The following is a 21,296-nucleotide window of genomic DNA, read 5'->3' on the forward strand; positions in this document are numbered from 1 at the left end:
TGACATACTAAACCCCGTGCCCAGGAGAGTCCCCAGCGCTGGCCAATGGGAAATTACTGAACATCATGTCACAAACCCCTAGGATTTGTCTTTTAAGGTGACATACTATTGGCTGCTAGTTAGGCTCTATGGGAGGGATTACTGGCTTCCCCTTCAGGTCCTTATTTGGTAGCTGTTGATAGAGCAAGTCCTTCCAGCAGCTGAGCATCTTGACATACATTATTCATTAAGTCCTGGTGTTCAGGAAATATGCATATCCCTAGCTCTTCAGATACTTCTTCAGCTCGTACAATTTGTCTCTTCAGCGTTTCCTCTGAATGCTTGGAGTTTTACAGATGGCATTTATACAATCGGAAGACCACGCGTTTGGATTTCATTTCAGTATGCCTCCTGTGCACACAGTTGCTGAGAACCTGAAGATCAGCGAAAAGAATTAGGAGAGAAAAGAAGGAATATTGCTTCTTGGAAGTCTTTTTCAGTATCAGATAGCAAAGAACTGATTAGCTTAGATTGGTAGTATAGAAAAAAAAAATCAAAAATGCCTGAGGCAAACTATTTACTCTCAGTTTCTTGGGGCTACATAAAGGTAGGATTTTGTTTTATCTTTTAGGAACCTCAATTTGCGGTGCCTGATTGCATGATCACTGGATAGCATGAGCATTTGTGGGTGATACGACTGAGTAATATGAGTATAAAGTAAAATATCAGAAAAGCGAGTCTTTGTTCAGCAGTGAGAATGAACTGCATAGTATATAGTCTTTCTTAGAATCTGTGCTGGGACTTTTAAAATAATGTTGGTTCAGTAGATAATCAGACCATATTTAAAGCCAGAGAAATTCAGAAGAGTTTTGTGTTCTTTTAGAAAAGGAAGGTTACAGAACTTTATTTCTAGAGATAAAAAGATTTTTTTAAAAAGACCTTCAAAACTGAGATACAATACAGTAGAAGAGAGCATGAGTAAAGAGGCTGAAGATAATGGGTGAATGCATGACTCATACTGGTTTTAATACCAGATGAAATGTGAAATTATCAGCAGTATGTTCCAGCAGCATTTTTTTGGTAGCTGGTGTGTGTGTGTGTGTGTGACAGCTTATTGATTAAAACACTGGAAATTGTCATCTTCTAATATTGATCTACACTATTATGCAGAGCAGCTTTGAACTAGCTTGAAACTGCAATGCTGCTAGAAAATGCAATTAAATAAGCTTTTATCTCTTTTATGGCAAAGTTTTGCACCAAGGAATTAAATCAATATGCCTGTCAACATACACAACTGAAATTTACTTAATATAAAACCATGTTTGGGCTTTGTTTTAGCCCTACTTATGTGTTTCTGCTTAAAAAATGATGTTGCTTTTATAGTGGTTATCTAGTGTGGGTGGAAAAAAATCATTGTATGCTTGACATACAATAACAGTTGCATATCATATTTTAAATACATTTGATTTCTCCTGAACTAATAATGCAAATACTCACTTAAATAGCTAAAAATAATACAAACATTATAATCACACATGATTTAATCTCTTATGCTTGCTTATTTTAATACCTACTTTTATCATAGCTTATGTTTTTAAATCAAAATGTAAAACCCTCATTAGGTCATCGTGTATGATTAGGTCATTGTGACCATTCTCTGCTCGTGCAGAATTGTTAAAGTATCTTCTCAAGGGTTTGGATCAGTCATTTGTGAAGAAAGTGGATCCCATTATGCTAGCTAGGTGGATTTCTTTCTCATTTGCTAAAAAATAAGAATAAATTACTTTCCATTAGCTAAAAGTGAGATATTTATTTTAAGTTACTAGGAAGTATTTTTTGCATTTCCAGGCAGCTGCTGTCATGTTCCTACTTGCTAAATTGGAACAATTCAATCACTGATCTTCAAAAAATGCTCACTCTTGCTGTTTAGCCTTCAAAATGGATAGATATTTTTTTTTGCTAATTGAAGTTCAGCGGAGAGCATGGTAGCTGTAATTGATTACACATGGGGAAAAAAATCCTCTGTACAGACAGTGTCCTATATTGCCTATAAATAATGATTTTAGTTAAGAAGCTAAATAGTGCTTGAACACAAATTTAGTACAGTGTTTTTTGCGCTTACAGTATGCACATTTTAGGGAAAATGTGAAGAAAGGCAAAGAAGATCTGCTTTTTATGACATTCAGAACTGATTTAGAGTATTTATGAAATTCTAAGGAAGAATGAAACATGTTAGTCTCAGAGTTTAGTATATATGTTTACATCCCCTACTATACATATATTTCTGTAACTTCTATATGCTTTGGGCTGTACTTTATTATTATCTTCTGTTAATTATATTTCAGAGAATGGTTGCCATGAGGAATATTTACCCCTGGCTTTCATTGAGAATCTTTCCTTGAAACAATGAGCACCACTATCACCATACCAGGCTTAGAGATATGTACCTCCCTGTAGCCTGTGTATGAAACCCAGTGCATGACCTTGATATTAATTAAACAAACACACGAGCTGCCAGCCCAAATCTTTAGTTATTAAGTATGCTGTTTATGTATTAAGAATGCCGCTAAAATCAAAGATAGTCTTGCATTGATAAGCAATATAAACAGAAGCATTACGTTAATTAGTAAGGCTGGCCTGTTTTAAGTTCCTTGTCTTGGTTTTGTAGAATACAAGACTCTTCAAATCCAGGAAAATAATATAGTTTATTCTTGTTTGAGTTACAAATGTCTTTTTAAAATAACATTGATAGATATTTCAGAAACAAATTATAGCCATGTGAGTTTAAGGTTCCAAGTGTTGAATGAATGCTTATGGATGTATTCTATTCATGTAAGCTTTTAGAAATGTTACCTAGAAAAGAGGCAACCGGACAGGTTCAAACTGGGATCTGTTGCCTTGTGGGTTTGGGAACCAGTGCAATGTAAGGCTTCAGGTGTCATGAGCTTTTTTTTTTTCTAGTCTCCAGTGAGCTTGGAGCTAGATTAACACTCAGAACCGAAGGAGAGACAGGATGGGGCCTTTTGGTCCATGGGCTACCCTCTACCCCAGCTTCACCTTCTGTGCTGGTGCTGAAGTTTGTAGAGGATGCAGCCTCTTTACAGTCCTTGGGATGCAGCGGATCACCTATTCAGAAACAGGAAGCCTGGGTGGAAGAGGACCAACCAGGACAAGGCATCTACACCAAGAGTGTGTCTGAGTGCTTCCTTTCCCAGCACAACTTACTGCAGGCTGCATAAACTTTTTGTTATTGAGTCAAGAACATTATGCAAAAAACGCAAAGCATTCTAAAGTGTAATCAATAAGCCCCATATATATTCAGCATGCAGCCCAAATTATTTCATGGCCATGAATTGACTCTAGTTGGATCTTTGCTATGTCTTTGGAGTTAAAATTTTCTCTCTAGCCTATATGCAAAGTCTTCTGAAAATTGTGTCAGTGCTCTGGTTGCCACCTGGGAACATGGTTACTGCAGAAGTCTGTCTAAAGTTTTCTATGTACTTTTCTGGACATCAGAAAAGTATCCTATTTTTTCCCCCTAGAACCCCACATATATTTATCCTAGGTTGACAGTAGTAATATGGATGCAGAGATATGCACACATTGGGCTTCAGCCCAGAGGAACCTAAACTACTAAAGATTAGTCCTTCATTTGTAGCTTGTGCTTTGGAAGTGACTATTATTTAGGAAACTATTCTTGTCTCATTAACGTGTGTACTTTTATTTTCATGTATTACAGTTCTCCTTGTATCAGACTTTCTAGATTTTTAATGTGGGATAAAAGTACACATGTACTTCTGTAACTCTGGGAGATTTTTTAATCTGTTTGTGTTGTAGGTGTGTCATCCTCCCACCACCCCTGACCCTGCTGACAGTAAAATCATTAAAATCAATAGACACAAACAAAATGAAAAAATTCTGCTTAAGGGAATGTTTTTAGGATTTTTTTCAGACAATACTTTACTGCTCTGTTGCTTGACATCAGTATTCAGCAGTCAAGAACTATATAATTGGCTTGATGGACATTTTATATCCAGTCAATTTCCAGGGGGAATTTCCTAGACTATAGTCAAGGGCTGTGATTCCAAAGGGATATATGTGTGTCATATTTCCAATCTAACCATGGCCAGTCTTAATGTGGAAAAAGCTTGCTTTCTGAGGAATACAATATAGGCATAGATCAGCAAAAAACCTCTGCTTTGACAGTATTATAACTAAAGTGTATGGTGTAACTGTTCATTAGTAACAAGAGTTTTGATGCATTATGGTTTACTTTCTTTACCTGGAAAAGTATATTGCAACCAGATTTTTTTTTAATTTAAAATACAATTTTCCATAATTTTCATTTTCATAATTTTCGCTATTAGTGACAAGGTGGTTTCATGTCTTGTTTGATTTGTTTTGAATAAAGTGCTGAATGTTATTTCTGCAAGGGCAAATGGTAGCCAACTTTCAAGCTCTTAGGAGGTGTCTGCTGTATGACTGAAACAGTGTTGACTCACAGTTTGTAACAGAAACTTCCTAGATTTGCAATAAGATCTTGTGGGAGCCATGTGAGTTAGGCAGAGTTGCATTATGAAGTAATTGTGCAGGGAAATATAACTATGTGGAAGGAGCAACTATGTATGGGTGCACTTGTACCCAAATGAAATCTGTGAGGCATATGTAAAATCAGGAAAAATTAGGGGGTTTGGATTTGATTGGTTTGGGGTTTGATTCTGGGTTTTCTTATTTTTTTTTCTTTAATTTTCCTCCAGAGGATGAGTTATTAAACATCAGAGGATTAAGTAACATACAAATATACTGAAACAGGGTAAAAATCAACAAAAATCTCGATCACTGTTTATTTCTCTTGGGTTTATTTTATGCTCTCAAAGAGCATTATTCTTCTGAATCAGAAACTGCTGTATGCATGTGGACCTCATCTGTTTCAATGTGGAGGACAGTCATAAGGCTTTGTCATATAATTAGAAAACCAAAATAGTTCTCTAAACTCCTGCTTAGTCCAGATGTTTTCAAAACAAGGTCAATTAAAGTCTTGTTGCTGTGGCGTCACCAACATGTGAAAGAGTATGAGGAAATCGCACTGCTGCAGTTCTTCAAAGCCAAAGGCTTCTCCCATTGAATTTGCTGTTAGCAAGAGGGCCTTGCAGAAGCTGTGGGTCTTGGTTTACTGTGCACTCATGTCCAGCAGCAACACAGACTGTTCTGCAGGTTTCATGCTGATGGTTGAGCTTTTATCTTCTGGTGACTTACAGGGTGTTGGGTTGTGGGAAGACAAGACTCTGCATCAGACTAGTGGGGAACATAGCATTAGAAAAGACTGTCAGGCACCTTCTGTTTGTTGTGGACATCCATACAATTAATATTTAGTTGGAAATTCTTAAAGAGCATACACTCTGTAAGTTCCACAAGATGATTCCTAGTATGCAGTAACAAACCTCCGTACCTATTCCTCACAATTAAATTTGTTTTGGAGAAAAAAAAAAGTCATATTTGTTGTGTCAGGTAGGTGAAGAAAAAGTATAGTGCAAACAAAGACCAATTCATTCTTTCAAAGCTGGGAAATTTTTGAGGAGAATTCCTGAAAAGTAGATACCAGTGATGGCTAGATGGTCTTTTTCCAGAATGTGGGATGTGACCCAGTAATGTTGCTCTGCAGCAAAAACAGCATTGCAAAATTGGGCATCATTTGAAAGGCTTTATGAGAAAACCAGACAGATGTGGGCCTCTTTAGTTGGGATCTAGTGGACTAGATGGTTGCAGCTAAGGAAGAGAATATTAGAGCAGTAATGCATATACTGATGACGTGCCTGGAAATTAATGCCATTTGGTCAACTTCAGACATTTTATTAAGGTTTCTGTACATGATGTTTAATGTAAAGCTGTGGTTTCTGGATACTATCTAGACACAAGCTATTCTATGAGATTTTGCCTTAAATAATTCAGTTTCTCACCTTCATGGGTGCAGAAGAAAAAGCATGCAAACGTGACTTAACTATGTGTTATAAGTTTAAAGACAGGCTTTAAAAAATGCTCCTAGTTTTTGGACTTTTCACTTTACTGCTTGGCAAGCTTGACTTGTTTGGGTTTTTAATTACATTTGACACTGGCAACAAACATCAGGCCTCACTGTAGAAGTTGATACTGGTTTCGTGCAGAATGTATAGCCCTGTAGTTCATAGTTTGTGTATCTGTATTCGCAGTATGGTTCTAATTTTCAGAAACGTGTTGAGCACTTACTAGCACACGACTATGTCTGAGATCAAAGCTGAGCCTTTGGCTTGTGACTGAAGTAGGATTCGGTCTTTGTAGCTTGGGAACTTCCTGAGCTGATGGCATGTCAAGATGGAAGGAAAATGCAGTGGCTAATGGTTAGTGTTATATTAAAGGTAATTGTTACTTGACATACTGTGAACAATATAGTAATTAGTGACTTACAAAGACTTTGTGAAGAAAATAACCTTTCACTATGCAGGGCCTCTTTGAAGAAGGGTCTTTGATGATTCCAGTGGTATGGAAAGGATGTGGTTAATGTTTAGTGTAGTGCTTTATGTTGTGTAGAATAATGAATTACCAGTTTTCAACATAGAGGAAAGTTTTTAGGGATGTATACTGAGGATAACTTTTGCTTGATGTAATAAATTGTTGTAACTGGGTGAACAAGGGGAAAGGTAATTCTGAAAATGGCACAAATCATTTGGCTTTGTTAAGAGAAATGATGGCTGAAAAATCTAATAAATTGAAAGGATGGCACAGTGGGAGGCAAAATTCAGTCGTGACGGGTGCTAATTCACATTGGTAAGAGTTGTTTGAATTGCTAATAAATATTGCTCAGTTCTATTTGTTGATAGTAGCAGGGCAGAACTATAGTAAATGAAACTGCATGTAAGATAGCTAGAGCTGTATTATGCAGTTAACCTGTCAAACACAATGCCACAAGATATCATTTAACCCTGGAATTTAGAAGGGATCAAGAAAGGCTCAATGATGAGTAGCTAATCAATTACACATTTCATTGAATGTTAATATCCACTTCTATAGAGTGTCTAGAGTGCACTGCCAACTTGGAGGTAAAAGGAGGGTGTTTCCACAGATGGGTATTTTTTACTCCAGTGTTTCATACAGATACTGACAGTTTTCTGAGACTGTGGAATCATCAAGTCAATGGGCTGATCCAGTAAAATAATTTTAAGTCAAAGACAACAAAACCTACATTTATCCATATTGGTGTGTAGGAAATCATTAAGATATTTTTACTGTTTTGAGCAGTGCTGTCAAATGTACTTGCATAGATTAATAACAAAAGCTAAGTTAAACTTGAGCTATTACAAAATTAATTGCAAAAAATGCAGAATTAGATTAAATTACGAGTATGATAAGAAAACCTTAGTAGAGAAGAGGTCCTATGTAAATCCATCTGTATTTTCTCTCCAAATTAAAATTAGAAAATGGAAAAGACAGTAATATTTATTATTCGTGTGTATATATATGTCTTATAGTTTTCAGTTACTAGTAAGACCCTGTGCCTTACTAATTGAATCACTGTGGAGTATTTATTTTAGCAGGTTAAGAATTATATTGTCCAACCCATGAATAATTTAGTAGGGTACAGCAGTGTTACATGTGATTTTTGCTTTTATAGTTATCTTAGTTTAGGATATATTCTTAATATCATGTTCTCTCCCCAATCATAAACTGACTGCATTTTCTCATCCTAACTAAAATACATCTTGATTGCTAATGTTATACTTTCTTGTTTTCTTTTCTTTTGATTTCCAGTTTAAAAGAATGCTCAACCGGGAGCTAACTCACCTCTCCGAAATGAGCAGATCAGGCAATCAGGTCTCAGAATATATCTCAAACACCTTCTTAGGTAAGCGTATTATGGGAGTTAATTTTTTTGCCTTTTGGTTTTTTAATCTCTGGGCTGTCATAGGGCTTAAGAGCAAGTAACTTTCCACATTTATTTCTGTTTTCAGAAACTGTACGTTTAGTATCTTATTGTTCAGTGTTTGAGCAGAGAGATCATATTAGATCCATTTCTTCACAGCTCATTTAGGTTGTGTATGTAGTTTCCCTGTGTGTGCGATTACAGATAAATACTCATACACATGTTTTCATGTAACATTACAACTACTATATTGCTACCATATTAAGAAGTGAATATATAATTGATTATGTATTAAAAAAAATTCTTCCACTCTTGTTTCCCCTATGAAAGTTACCACAAAGAGGTTTCAGTCTGCTGGAAGCACACAAGCACAAATAACCTCATAAAATCTCATAGCACATGGTTCTGATGCTTTGGTATTCCCTGCCTGCACATGAGCAGGTGGGCGAGTATGACTAAGTTGACATCTGAACAGACTGCTGCCAGGAGAATATGTGCAGTTCAAGTGCTTGCATAGTGGGATGCGAGGATTAAAAAAGCCAGACACAGTATTCAAAGAGTATGGTTCCTCCTCTATGGCTTTGCAGAACTAAGTATATTTTTGCTAAAACAGGTGAAAATGAATAAAACTCAGTTCCATACTGTTGATTTTGAACATTAAGATAAATATACCAATCCCAAACATATTTTGAGCTAAACACCATTGATTCATAAAGACTGTGCATGTAAGGGGAGGCGCAGCTGAATATTTCTAAATTAGGATAGCAAGTACTTTAAAAAGTGCAGGTCACATGTTAGGATACATCTTTGTTTATTTGCGTGAGATATGATAGCTGGTGCTTTTTGTGTTTTTTGAAAGAAATGGGATTTTCGAGGTACATTTTATCCTGCTTGTCACCATATCCTAAATGGATTGCTTAATGTATCTATTCAGTTTACCCATGACTGTGCAGTATGCCTCAGTGCTGCGGCACAGCAGGGTTTCACACAGTAAGAGAGGGATGAACCTCTGTCATGAAGAAGCAATACTGCACAGCTTCAGGTGCCGTGAAAGTCACCAGAAGTTGACCCACTTAGGCTGAGAAGACTGAGATACCAGTTTGTGTTTGCTTTCGCTTGAGAACTTAAGGCTCATTTTGACAGGGTAAAGAAATGCATGTCAGCCTTTCGCCATGAGACCTCAGTTTGAAGCAGAAAGAGGGCTGGAAAGGCAATTGGATTCTAAGTTACTGAGCCATGGATGTTATTTGGTGGCTGCTTGAAAAACTAGGATATTTAAAACTGTAGGTACAAGAGGAATACAATGGGGAAAACAACTAATCTACAGAATTATTGCTTAAATAGAGTATTTTCAAAATAGGCAGTCTAAGTGTATAGGTTCTGAGCAACAATGTGAAGAGTGGAAACATTCTCTTAATTGAAAAATTTAATGAATTTAGTTAGTTCTGTTTTAATACATAATCTATCTCCTGAAGAGCTACAGACTTTCTCACATTTGAAAGTTAGAAACTTGCCATGAGAAAATAGGTTTTTCTGCTCTTCTTATTCTTTAGAGTGTTTTCCCAAGTGGGGCTATATGACGTGTATGAAATTATTCATAATGACAACAAATTTTTTACTTGCGTAAGGATTAAGGCTCCTACATTAAGCATAAAAATACGTGAGGTTTTTCTTTTTCAGTGTCATTAACCTGTTTTTCTATGAACATAAAATGTAAGAGAACCTGTCAATGAGCATAGCACAAGTGCCAAAATGGCAAGCTGTCTTTTCTGGATGTTCAGATGGGCGCAAGATCCTTAGCCCTGGGTGCTTGTAATTACAAAAGCAGAGGCAGTTTCATGGAACTCCTCCAGAGATCTAAAGTCATTCAGACACACGCTCCCTTTCACTTGAGTTAATCTGACAGCGTGGCTTACGAACATCCCTTTGATGGGTCTAAACTTTGTGCATATGACTGAAACCATAAGCATCAAAGCACGAAAACGAGTCATTGCTCTTCATCTGTTGTTGCTTTGCACCAGTCATGAGCTGCAGTGCTCCACCTCCCCCTATTCTTGATTGTCAGTATGAGGAGAGCAAAGTATGGTAGGAGCAATCAGGGAGCTCAGTGCCACAGGCTAAAGCTTGATGACATTTCCACAGTCCCTTCTTCACTGTGATTTGTTTTGAATTTGAGGTGTCCAGTAAATGAATGTGCTAAAGGGTAATTAAAAAAAAATAAATGGAAAAAAGAAATAAAGTAAAGAAGCAAACACAGTAACAGTCTGATAATTAGCAATGGGCTTGCTACCCTCATCTGGTTTCTGTGACTTTATTGAAAATGACTACTGCAGGAAGGGAAAAACAGACAAATGTTTTAAGAGCCCAAATTTTCTTTCTTTTTTTTTTGTTTCTTTTGTTCTGAAGTATTTTTTTAAATTAAAGTTTTTGGTAGGTTCCTATGTTAGAAACATCTGTTCTAGATTTTCCTAGTTTTGCTGGAAGATTCCTTGAGGACTAGAAAAGGTACAGGTACATTTCAGTAAAGAAGAGAAAATTTGGAGGGAGTCATTTAAACTCTATGTTGAAATAGAGTATGAATAAAAAGAACAAAAATTAATGTGAATTCCCAGCAGTTTTGGCAGGAGAGTTGTTTGTTGTATAGACTTGGGTTTGAAGTAAAGTCCTGCGGCAGAATGCTGGGTTTTAGCAAAACAGCCCTGTCAGTATTACTCTGTTTGGGAGGTACAGAATACACTGCACTGCTGACATGAGCGACCCCTACATACAAAGCCTTTGTAGATGTGGCTGACAAAAGACTTTCCGAGTTGGACAGTCTTAATACAAATAGGACCAGTCTCCAAGTATCAGGTCTTTTGAGTCCTGAGAATGTTTTGTAAAGGTTTACATGAGATACCATTTTGATTGGTTTTGAAATGCAATTTCAGAGAGTATTTTTGATGGAAAAGAAGAAATTTTAAATTTTCTTGTAAAATGAAAGTTTAGATTTCTGTTCAGTTGTAATAACAGTTTTATAATGAAAGGATTAACCATGTCCACAGCACTAGGGGTGCAGAAGTGGAACTCACTTCAGACAGTCACAAGTCACATTTAAAGCCAGTTTAGACGTAATGAGGCAATTTGTTAAATAGAGATTTGCTATACCAAGGTATAGGTCTCTGTTTATCTCTTCATGCTTTTACTGCTCTTGATATGAAGTATCTATTACAAAAACTCCAAATATAAAATTTAAAAAAAAAACTTAAGAATTACAATATCCATAAGATGCAACTCAACAGTGAAATGGACAAAATTATTTGTAATTCTTTTAAAAATTATTCTCTTTTTCTTCATTCTTCTGAAGACAAACAACATGAAGTTGAAATCCCTTCTCCAACACAGAAGGAGAAAGAGAAAAAGAAGAGGCCGATGTCCCAGATCAGTGGAGTCAAAAAACTGACGCATAGCTCGAGCCTGACTAATTCTAGTATTCCCAGATTTGGAGTTAAAACAGACCAAGAAGAAAGTCTTGCTAAGGTAGAGAATATGCAAATCTTTGAATTAAAACCATTGAATTAAAATTGAGGGTGGAGTTGTCAGTATTATTCCATCCTCTCCTTATAACCATTGATTTCAAGCTGTAGCACCAAAAGGTTGTCTCACTTAAAATAATATAAATTTTGTGAAGTGAAAGAATAACAAGTAAAATCAGAATCAGGCCATAAGGTTTAAATTTTGCATGAAGAGGATTTAATCTGGAGATGGAATGTGAATTTGCATTTGTGTATGCATTAATAAAGCTGCTTATTCATAAATAATATCTGAAGAATCAAAAGTAAAGATACCATATACTGTCACTGGAATGAAAATATATGGCAGCCCTATGTTTTTTGAAAATGTGCAACTGGTATATAACATTAGAGCTGTCCTTCCAGGTCCTGTCTCTAGCTGTATCATTTTATGTACATAATTTCTGGTTTTGGTGTTAGTGACATTTCCTATGATTTTTGCACCAGCAGCTAACTAGTAGGTAATAGTCTAAAACTGTTGCTTGATTCTGCTCTAGGAACTAGAAGATGTGAACAAATGGGGCCTTCAGGTTTTCAGAGTGGCTGAGTTATCTGGAAACAGACCTTTGACAGTCATCATGCACACCATTTTTCAGGCAAGTAGCAGCAGCCATGCTGCTTTTTGCTTATATTCAGATATTTTTCTGTCCTTTGTAATCTTAATTGTTTCTCTCTTCCTTTTCTAGGAACGAGACTTGTTAAAAACATTTAAGATTCCAGTAGATACTTTGATAACTTACTTGATGACCCTGGAAGACCATTACCATGCAGATGTGGCATATCACAATAACATACATGCTGCAGATGTTGTCCAGTCAACCCATGTCCTGCTGTCAACCCCGGCATTAGAGGTAAACTGTGCTGAGATGGGAAGGAGGCAGGCATGAGAGAAAGGGATGTACTAAGACTCTTCTAAACTAAATATTAAGGATCTTAGTTTCTGCAGTATTTTTAGAAGAAATCTTAACATTTCATTAATTCTGCTCTTTCAAAAATACATTGTGAGGATCAAAGCTTATTTACATGTGAACATTGTGAGAAAATGTCACATGTTTTAAAACATGTAGATTTCTACTGTCGTAACGTTTTGCATTTTATCACAATGCATAATTTGTTACCACCATCTTATTATTAATACTACACCCTGTTCTGTCATTATTTCCCATGTGGGATTCTCACTAACCACAATTAGTGGAATTGCTTAGGTAAGATAGTGATAAAAGGGGATTTCCTCAAGAGGGCGTTTGTTTTTTGTTGGCTTTTTTTCCCTTGTGCATATTTATTCTGGTCCTGAAAGGCTACTTTTGTGTTTGTTTCTCAGAGAGTATAACATGTACTTAATTTTCACTGGACTATCTCTTCTTTTTTTCCATAAATATTACAAAATTTTTTTGAAAAAAAACCCCAACATTTCATTTAGTCCTTTTGGAGGAATTCTTTTGTCAAATGTGCTTAAATCTCTGAAGTAGAAAGAAGTGGAAGAAAGGTGGCAATCACCTTGCCCTTTTTAAGCACAATTCAGGTCATAGTATAGCAAACATTCATATATCCCAGTAAATTGTTGGAAAAAGGCAAGTAGAGCAAGCAGTTCAAATTTTAGTAATTTAAAAGGATTTGCCTTCATTTTCAAGGAAGACTGCATTTTGGCTGTTTTTCATAATGACCAATATTCCATGTTACTGAATGCTTCTGCTTTACCATCTTTTTAAGAAAAAGGTTCTGAGTGGACGTTATGACTGTTGGCAGGTCTTGATCCTCAAAGACTTGGGAATTCTCTTGGGAAAGATTTTCTTTATTTCAAGGAGAAAGATCGGATTATGTTCTTAAATCTTCACTGCCTTCACCAAACAGCTGAACTGGTCATCAGTAGCATTTTGGGTTTGTTTTTTTCCCCCCTCATCAACTGTTTTATGTGGCCTTGTTCTCAGCATAGCTTTAGGCAGTAAAATAGCAGTATCTTCCCAGTGCCTCTGCTGACCTCTGCACTTCTGAGCTGTTCTTGATCGATTATGAAAGCAATTTTATAATGTGGGTGCTTGTGACAGCAGAGGACTGGGCTCAGGGACATGGCAGGTCCATTGCAGTCCTCCCATCCTCTCCTCCTAATAATCTTATACAGAAGAGAAATCAGTAAATGTGAAGTAAGATGCGTCATAGTCTGTTGCCATTTCCTTTGGCATCATTTAGGAGATGTGCATCTTTCAAGTACACAATATGTAGGAGTTGGGCTGAAATTTTTAACTTCAATTTGTGCTGTAGGTTAGAAACCTGTACTAAAGGATCTAATAAAAGTGGATTTGTTTATAGGCTGAAGCTGAATAAACTGCCCTTGTTACGGAATTTAGTGGTGCTGTCAGTGTGAAGTAAGGATTGTTTTACTTTGGCCAAACTTGAAATGTTTATGGAATTCTACGTAAGTTGCGTTTTTACAAAAGGTTGTGATAGCCTATGTGTAAAATCTCTTGAGATCTCTGTTACATTTCAAATGTGGTTTATTTGTTCAGATCTAGATTCAAAGTAGAGTCCTTATTGAAAAGACTTTCATTGATCACTGATTGTCATTTCTGTTTCATTGTTTTCTAGGCAGTGTTCACTGATTTGGAGATTCTTGCAGCAATTTTTGCCAGTGCAATACATGATGTAGATCATCCTGGGGTTTCTAACCAGTTTCTTATCAACACAAGTAAGTTTAATGTTCAGTGGTTTTCTTTGCATTTCTTGTAGCTTTAGAAATAATATACATAGTACCCTCTAGCAAGAATTACTAAGACATGAACTATAATCCTGGCACAGTTTCAATGTATTGGATGTGGTATCTCCTGGAAATTAGTTGGTTTACATTACATAACAAAGTTGTAGGAGAAAAATGAAAGAAAATAAAATTACAATCAAAAAAAGGAAGAAAACAGTTTATGGAATTATACTGGAAGCATACGATGCGACCAAGTATAGCCATATCTTTTTAAGAAATTAAGAAAACAAGTTTCTTTTTAACAAGCAGAGTAACAGGCCCATATCTGTCTCCCTGGCTGCTGTATGTGGCTTCTGTCCTCTGCATACTCGTGGATCTTAGGCTGAATTTTCTCAGCCTGTCCAGGCAGGCTACGGCAAACCTCTGTATTTTATTTCTGTGTGTGTGAATCTATTGCTGGCACTCCATGTGTGGAGGAAAAAACCCTGATGAAATGAGACCCTAATGCCATCTCCAAGTTTGAAACACAGTGTACTTGTTCTACATTTCTCAAGGCTGTTCTCTGCAGCATTGCATGAACCTTTCCACACTCTTTGATCTTCTAGCAGAAGAACACTATTAGCTTCGTTGAACCTGATCACGGCACATTTTCTGTACAGCTTGTTGCCCCAGTGTAACCTGCTTTGATTTCAGTGGTCTATGTTACTTCTATAAGTGTGTAGCACATCGTAGGTCAGTGCAAGTTCCGTCGTATGATGTTATTTCTTTTGCCATCTGACAACTTCTTCCTTTATGATAACTGACCCAGAAGAACAAAAGTTGAAATTATACTAATAATCCACATAGAGAAGAAGAAAAAGCTACAGAAATTGAAACATACCTAAGGTTGTGTATTTGACCCATCTGGTTGTGCATTTATAGATACTATCATTTCTGTACTTGAGTGAATCTGATGCACTGGTGCTGAAATAATACGATCCCCAAATCAGCAGTATAGTTTGAAGAAGGGAGCTCCTCTTCTGACTCATTGCTGCTGTGCATTCAAATAGGACCTCCACTCCAGTTTAGCCTGCATCTAATTTTGTCTTTATAGCCTGAGGGCTGCCCTGTAGTGAAATTCAATATGATGACTCATCTGCAAGGAGGAGGATTGGGATTGACCCCTATATTTCTGGTGCTTTATTGGTAACCCATACAGTCCAGGTGCATGGTATAGGAAGGGAGTGAATCAAGCTTTGTGCATGAAATAGTGTGTAATACTTAAATTCTTAAGAGTGTGCATTTGTAAGTAAAGTTTTTATTTGTTTGTTCAATCAGAAATTGAATGTATCAGGATATATTGGTGGCCCTGAGGTGCTACAAGGAAACCACTGAGTTTTTCAGGTTTAACCAGAATGGCTGGCTAGTTGAAGAGACCAATAGTGATACATAAAGCTTTTGCTTTTAGGTAGACAGTTGAAATTCAGGTAAGTTAGAAGTGATTCTGATGCTGCTTATTTAGTGGCCTAGAAGAAACGTCTAGTTTTTCTCAATTCAGTTTTTGACAGAAAAAGCTTCCATGTTGGTCAAGTAGCATCACTAACTGGAACTGCTGTTGCCAAGCTGAAAGAGACAGATTTTTTTTTTCCCTTTTGAGTTGCTCTATGTACAAAGAAGAAGCTGTAGGAACAGAGACAGAGGTAAAGGCCATCTAATTTAGGTCTCTCAAATGCTGGATTTTCCTAACCTCTAGAATATAATTTGCTTCCACCTAGTTTTGTTTTCCAGTGAACCTTACAATGTATTAACGTTTCACTAAGAAGTAAAAGAATACAGTTTTAAAAAGCACAAGAATTAGAATGACTTAAAGTATGTACATATTTGCCGTATTTCTGCTTATTCTTTATAACTACTCACATGTGGTATTTATGAATATTATTTACCTATTTAGGGATTTAAAGTCTATTAATGTAATTGTCTAAAAATTTAATCCCCCTTGAATGCTATTAAAGAACAAACAAATATGGATTGTGTTAACACACACTTAGCATCAGCGGAGTTGCTTATTTGTTCATTGTAACTCTGTAACTCCCAGAGAAATACTTCTGAAGCTTATAATGTGTTACGAAGATTACCAAGAGCTTTCTTCTATTGCCACCTCTGTTACCAAGTTGAGCATATTTTAGCCTCAGCCTTTCCAAAGTGTTACGGCAATGTTGAATGTTTTGCAGTTTGGGCTCATCAGAAGGTTGTTGGAAAGGAAGAAAAAAAACCAACAAACTAATGCCTGTGTTCTTTGTACAAAAAGTAACAAATAGGCAAGCTTTGTAAATGTTCTGTGAAAAATGAGAGATCACTTGATAAACTCACTCTCTTTTTCGTTTTGCTGTCACCATTTTGCTGCCGTTGGGATAAGGAAAGGTAGAGGAAGGGTTTCCTGATTCAAAGGATCAATGTATTTAAGACAGGAGAGGAAGACAGCAGGAGAATGGATAATGAGACTAGTGAAATCTGAAGAACAGAGCTTTTATAGGCACCCCATTGAGCCAGCGAGATTTTAAAGCAAAGTTGCTGTGATGGAAGATAAAGACAACAAAGAGTAGAATAGGCTGATATGTGTTTAGATTTAGGGTAGAAAAGCTGTGATAAATAGAAGTTAATATCACACATGACAAGTGTGATTGCATAAAAAGTGTTTGTTTCTTATGACAGGTTCATTTGCAAGCTGTTTCTTAAAGACATACGCAAGCTGACTGTGCGGTATCTCTGGGTACAATCTGAAGCTGTGCAGAAAATTGTTGCAACTGCTTTTATCTGTCAGAGCTGTCTGTAAAAACCAGACAAATGTAGACCTTGCGTGTGTGCCTTAGCACAGGCACTGGTAGGACAGTGTATGTTGTTATCACAGCCATACAGAGTGACCAAGTCAAGAATACTTCTGTTGGAAAACACAACATTATGGCATCAGCTGTTGACCATGCTCAAGTACGAGGCAGTAGGCAAGGCCAGTGCTAGCATTTTCAATGACCTTTCAACAAAAAGACCAGAAGCATAACTGATACCATCCTACCAGCCTCCTCTCAAAACACCCAGTTGTCATAGACTAATGACCTGTAGGCCTAATCAGCTAGGCGTCTGAGTGCCTTAGCTAACTGCAGAAGGACGTGGTTTGAAAACCAAGATGTGTGCTTTCTGCCTGACGTGCAGCAAAGCCTCAGTTATGTTTTCCTAGTCTGAGTGCTAGATAGCTGCAACTTGACTTAAACAGTGATGTTTTAGTAGTCATGATGGGAAGGAGGCATGAGAAGATAAAACATCAGAGTGAGTTTTAGTTTGTATGTTTAGCATAGAATCATAGAATAGTTTGTGTTGGAAGGGACTTTAAAGGTCAGCTAATTTCAATGCCCATGCATGGGCAGGGACACCTCCCACTAGGCCAGGTTGCCCAAAGCCCTGTCGTACCTGGCCTTGGACACTTCCAGGGAGGGGGCATCCACAGCTTGCCTGGGCAACCTGTGCCAGTGTCTCATCCCCCTCACAGTAAAGAAAAATTTATACATAGAGTATTTTCCATGTGACCTCATGCAGATATGAAAATATATTCTGAAAAATACCTTCCTTGTATTTCTAACTTGCCACTCCAGGCATATGTACATGCTTCATTGCAAAGCATTTTCTTTATTTACCTCAACATATTTTGCCTTTATTTGTTAAGATGCTTAGTCATTAAATCTGTAACTTTGGATACTGTGTGAACTACAGGAATTCTGTTTCTAAAAGTTCATCTGTAAATCTTATGAATATAATGAATTTGGAAAATGTCAAGGGATTTGGTAGAAGCACAGGCTTTAGTAATGTTCTGCCCTGTGATTGTTATTGCAGATTCCGAACTCGCCTTGATGTACAATGACTCATCAGTACTGGAGAATCATCACTTAGCTGTGGGTTTCAAGCTGCTGCAGGAGGAAAATTGTGACATTTTCCAGAATTTGACCAAAAAACAGAGGCAATCACTGAGGAAAATGGTCATTGACATTGTGAGTTCTGCTTGAGAGACCCTCTTCCATTGTGTTAGCAAATCGCATAATAAAGCACAGAAGCGTTTTATGATAAATTACATGTCATTAGAACTATAACCAATGAAGTAAAAGTTTGAAGTTTTATCATGTCTTACCAAGCATAATAACCATCTACACCTTTTCAGAAGGTATACAATCCTGCTTCAAGCTGTTTTCGTGCTGACGTGTACGCCATTTCACCGTCACAGGAAATTTGCAGCTCAATGATGATGAATTTAGGTGGATCAGATAATTCTGAACAATCATTTTGTCGTATTCTTAAAAAAAACAAAATGAAAACTTAGTATTTTAGACACTAATGACACACAGAACTCATACTTTTATAGTGTATTCAGACACAGGAGTTATGGGTACCCCCAAAAATGTTTATATATATGTTCAAAGATTTTTTTAAAAATCAGTAGAATAATATATGTAATATTCATGTATTTGTTTGTTTCTTTCAAGGTACTTGCAACAGACATGTCTAAGCATATGAATCTACTGGCTGATTTAAAAACTATGGTTGAAACCAAAAAAGTGACCAGTTCTGGTGTCTTGCTTCTTGATAACTATTCAGACCGGATTCAGGTAAGTAAATGAATCTGCAAATGATCACTTGTATTGACTTATATCCTTATTAACATTGGCCTACCTCTTCTCCAGCATGGGTTAGATCATCTGTCACACCATGACTTACTACCTTCTCTCTTCTGTCTGGTATGTCTTGTACCTGTTGCATACTCTGTTAGGTACTGAGTGACTCTGAGAGTAATGAGGTGCTAGAGTACTTGTGGACTAAATGAAGCTTTGGCTTTCCCTTCAAATAATCAGTGCGTGATTGGTCTGTCTCTCAAAGATTTTATGTCCTGTATACAGGCAGAAGCAACAGAAGCAAGGTAGTTCATGGCTATTACTGCATGTGTGAAAAACACCTAAGTTTTTTTGCTCTTTAGCATAAATCTTGCACTACATGTATTTTCAAGATTCTGTTTCACAGCCACCAAAAGTGTAAATGGAAAAGGAGCTGGTTTTCTCCAGTGTAATAACACTGCAGCTGTTCAATCTATTTTAGGTCCTTCAGAACATGGTGCACTGTGCAGATCTCAGCAATCCAACCAAGCCACTCCATCTCTACCGCCAATGGACAGACAGAATAATGGAAGAATTTTTCCGTCAAGGAGATCGGGAAAGAGAGAGGGGAATGGAGATAAGTCCCATGTGTGATAAGCACAATGCATCTGTAGAAAAATCACAGGTAATTGATTTGTGTAGGCAGTTAAATAACACAGTACAACATTTTAACAGAAAAGGATGGTCCATAACCATGTTTTGATTAATTTCTTAATGTACTGTTTCCCTTTTTTCCTCCCAGTTATTTAATTCATCTCCTGAGTAGTGAGTGAGGGGAGCTGAGATTTTTACTGTGAAAACATAGTGCATGGCAGTGTATTTCCTGAACAGATTCCATCGTTGTCATGATCTGCAACAAAGCATACATCTCAGAAGGAAGTATTGTACAGCTGCTTATTAGGGTTTCCTTCAAAAGCAGAATTAAATATAAAGCAGCTCCTTGGCTCACTAGATACAGTGGAGATTTTTGGAAAGAATGGTTGATTGGAAAACAGACCCTTTCCAAGTCCTTATCCAATATCCTGAATCAGACTTTTGAAATGTAAAAGACACATTTATTTATGTTTATATTTATTTATTTATGTATTTTCTACATAAAACAGTATGGTTTCCTTTCAGCTACCTTTAAGGGTAGTCCATCTAGTGTCTCTTACTAGTACTGTATTTCTTATACTTCGCATGACTTATAGGCATAATTGTTTATTTCTTTGTGAATAAGAGCTCTTCCTAATTTTGTATGATTTGAAACAGGTGGGTTTTATAGACTACATTGTTCATCCTCTGTGGGAGACATGGGCAGATCTCGTTCACCCAGATGCCCAGGATATCTTAGATACACTGGAGGACAATCGAGAATGGTACCAGAGCACAATTCCTCAGAGCCCCTCTCCTGCACCTGATGACCAGGAAGAGAGTAAGCAGGGCCAAGCTGAAAAATTCCAGTTTGAACTAACACTGGAGGAAGACGGTGAGTCAGACACTGAAAAGGACAGTGGAAGCCAAGTAGAAGACGACACCAGCTGCAGTGACTCCAAGACTCTTTGCACCCAGGATTCAGAATCCACTGAAATTCTTCTTGATGAGCAAGTAGGGGAAGAAGTAGAAGAGGAGGAGAACCAGACAGAATCTTGTGTGGTGGAAGACCGTTCTCCTGAAACGTAACAATGAAGACGCAGTATCTTTCTCTCTTCCCCTCTCCCTTTCTTTTCCTCTTTCTCTCTGTTGTGTTTTTTGTTGTTGTTGTGGTTGTTGTTGTTTTTTATTAGGTAATGGTTTCCAAAGTGTATGTCACATGCTACAACCGTAGTCACAACTCACTGTCATCTGCCGGGACATTTGTTGATCAAAACTGACCTTGATGACTCAGTTTGGCACTCAGGAATATTGTACCCAGAATTTTCACCTCTGTGGCATCAGAAAGCAGGGGGGAGAACATCATAAACTACGTTTTAATAAGCTCTCCATTTGGCAGATTTGATTAAATAAAGCAAATGTTTTCAGAAGAGTACCACCTGCCAACTGAATGCTTGTATGCTTTGATAGTTTTTGAATTCATTGTATTTCACAAGCAAAGCATTGGATAGTGTTCATCATGAGAGAAAACAGACAGAAAATCAACTGAGGTTCCTACTGGAAAACAAATGCCCATAAATGGTGTTGACACAACATGATTCTGTTACAAACAGGAAGATGAGCTGTGGAAGTTTTATAATTTTCTAATTTCAAGTCTTCCTAATACCTGACTGAAAAGCGTGACCCAGTGGGTTGCTCTAACATCTGCATTTTGTGTAATTTGTAAGAGACCTTTTTAGAGCTTGCTTTTATTATTAAATGTTCCAAGGTATGATATTTTAAAAAAACACTTTCAGGCTATATCTGCCACTGGTTATTTTGTTCCAAAGGATAACTTACAAGTTTTCAGTACAAATCTGTGCTACACTGGATAATATTTCTAGGTTTTTTTCCCTTTCCTTTTTTTCTTTTTTGCACCTTAGAATCTCATGGTAATACTG

At 37.0% G+C, this 21,296-nt stretch overlaps 1 protein-coding gene across 1 annotated transcript; it reads left to right on the forward strand.

The window, feature by feature from the left end:
- Positions 1-538: 538 nt before the first annotated feature.
- Positions 539-20,689, forward strand: LOC104534530 (cAMP-specific 3',5'-cyclic phosphodiesterase 4D). Its single transcript, XM_010193682.1, has 10 exons — positions 539-586; positions 7,762-7,855; positions 11,217-11,389; positions 11,919-12,017; positions 12,108-12,272; positions 14,005-14,104; positions 17,975-18,129; positions 18,619-18,741; positions 19,226-19,408; positions 20,035-20,689. The coding sequence occupies exons 1-10, from the start codon at positions 539-541 to the stop codon at positions 20,443-20,445; spliced, it is 1,551 nt and encodes a 516-aa protein (XP_010191984.1). The 3' UTR covers positions 20,446-20,689.
- Positions 20,690-21,296: the final 607 nt, after the last annotated feature.

This window comes from Mesitornis unicolor, unplaced genomic scaffold (genome assembly GCF_000695765.1).
Source record: "Mesitornis unicolor isolate BGI_N332 unplaced genomic scaffold, ASM69576v1 scaffold41691, whole genome shotgun sequence".
Classification (NCBI taxonomy): domain Eukaryota; kingdom Metazoa; phylum Chordata; class Aves; order Mesitornithiformes; family Mesitornithidae; genus Mesitornis; species Mesitornis unicolor.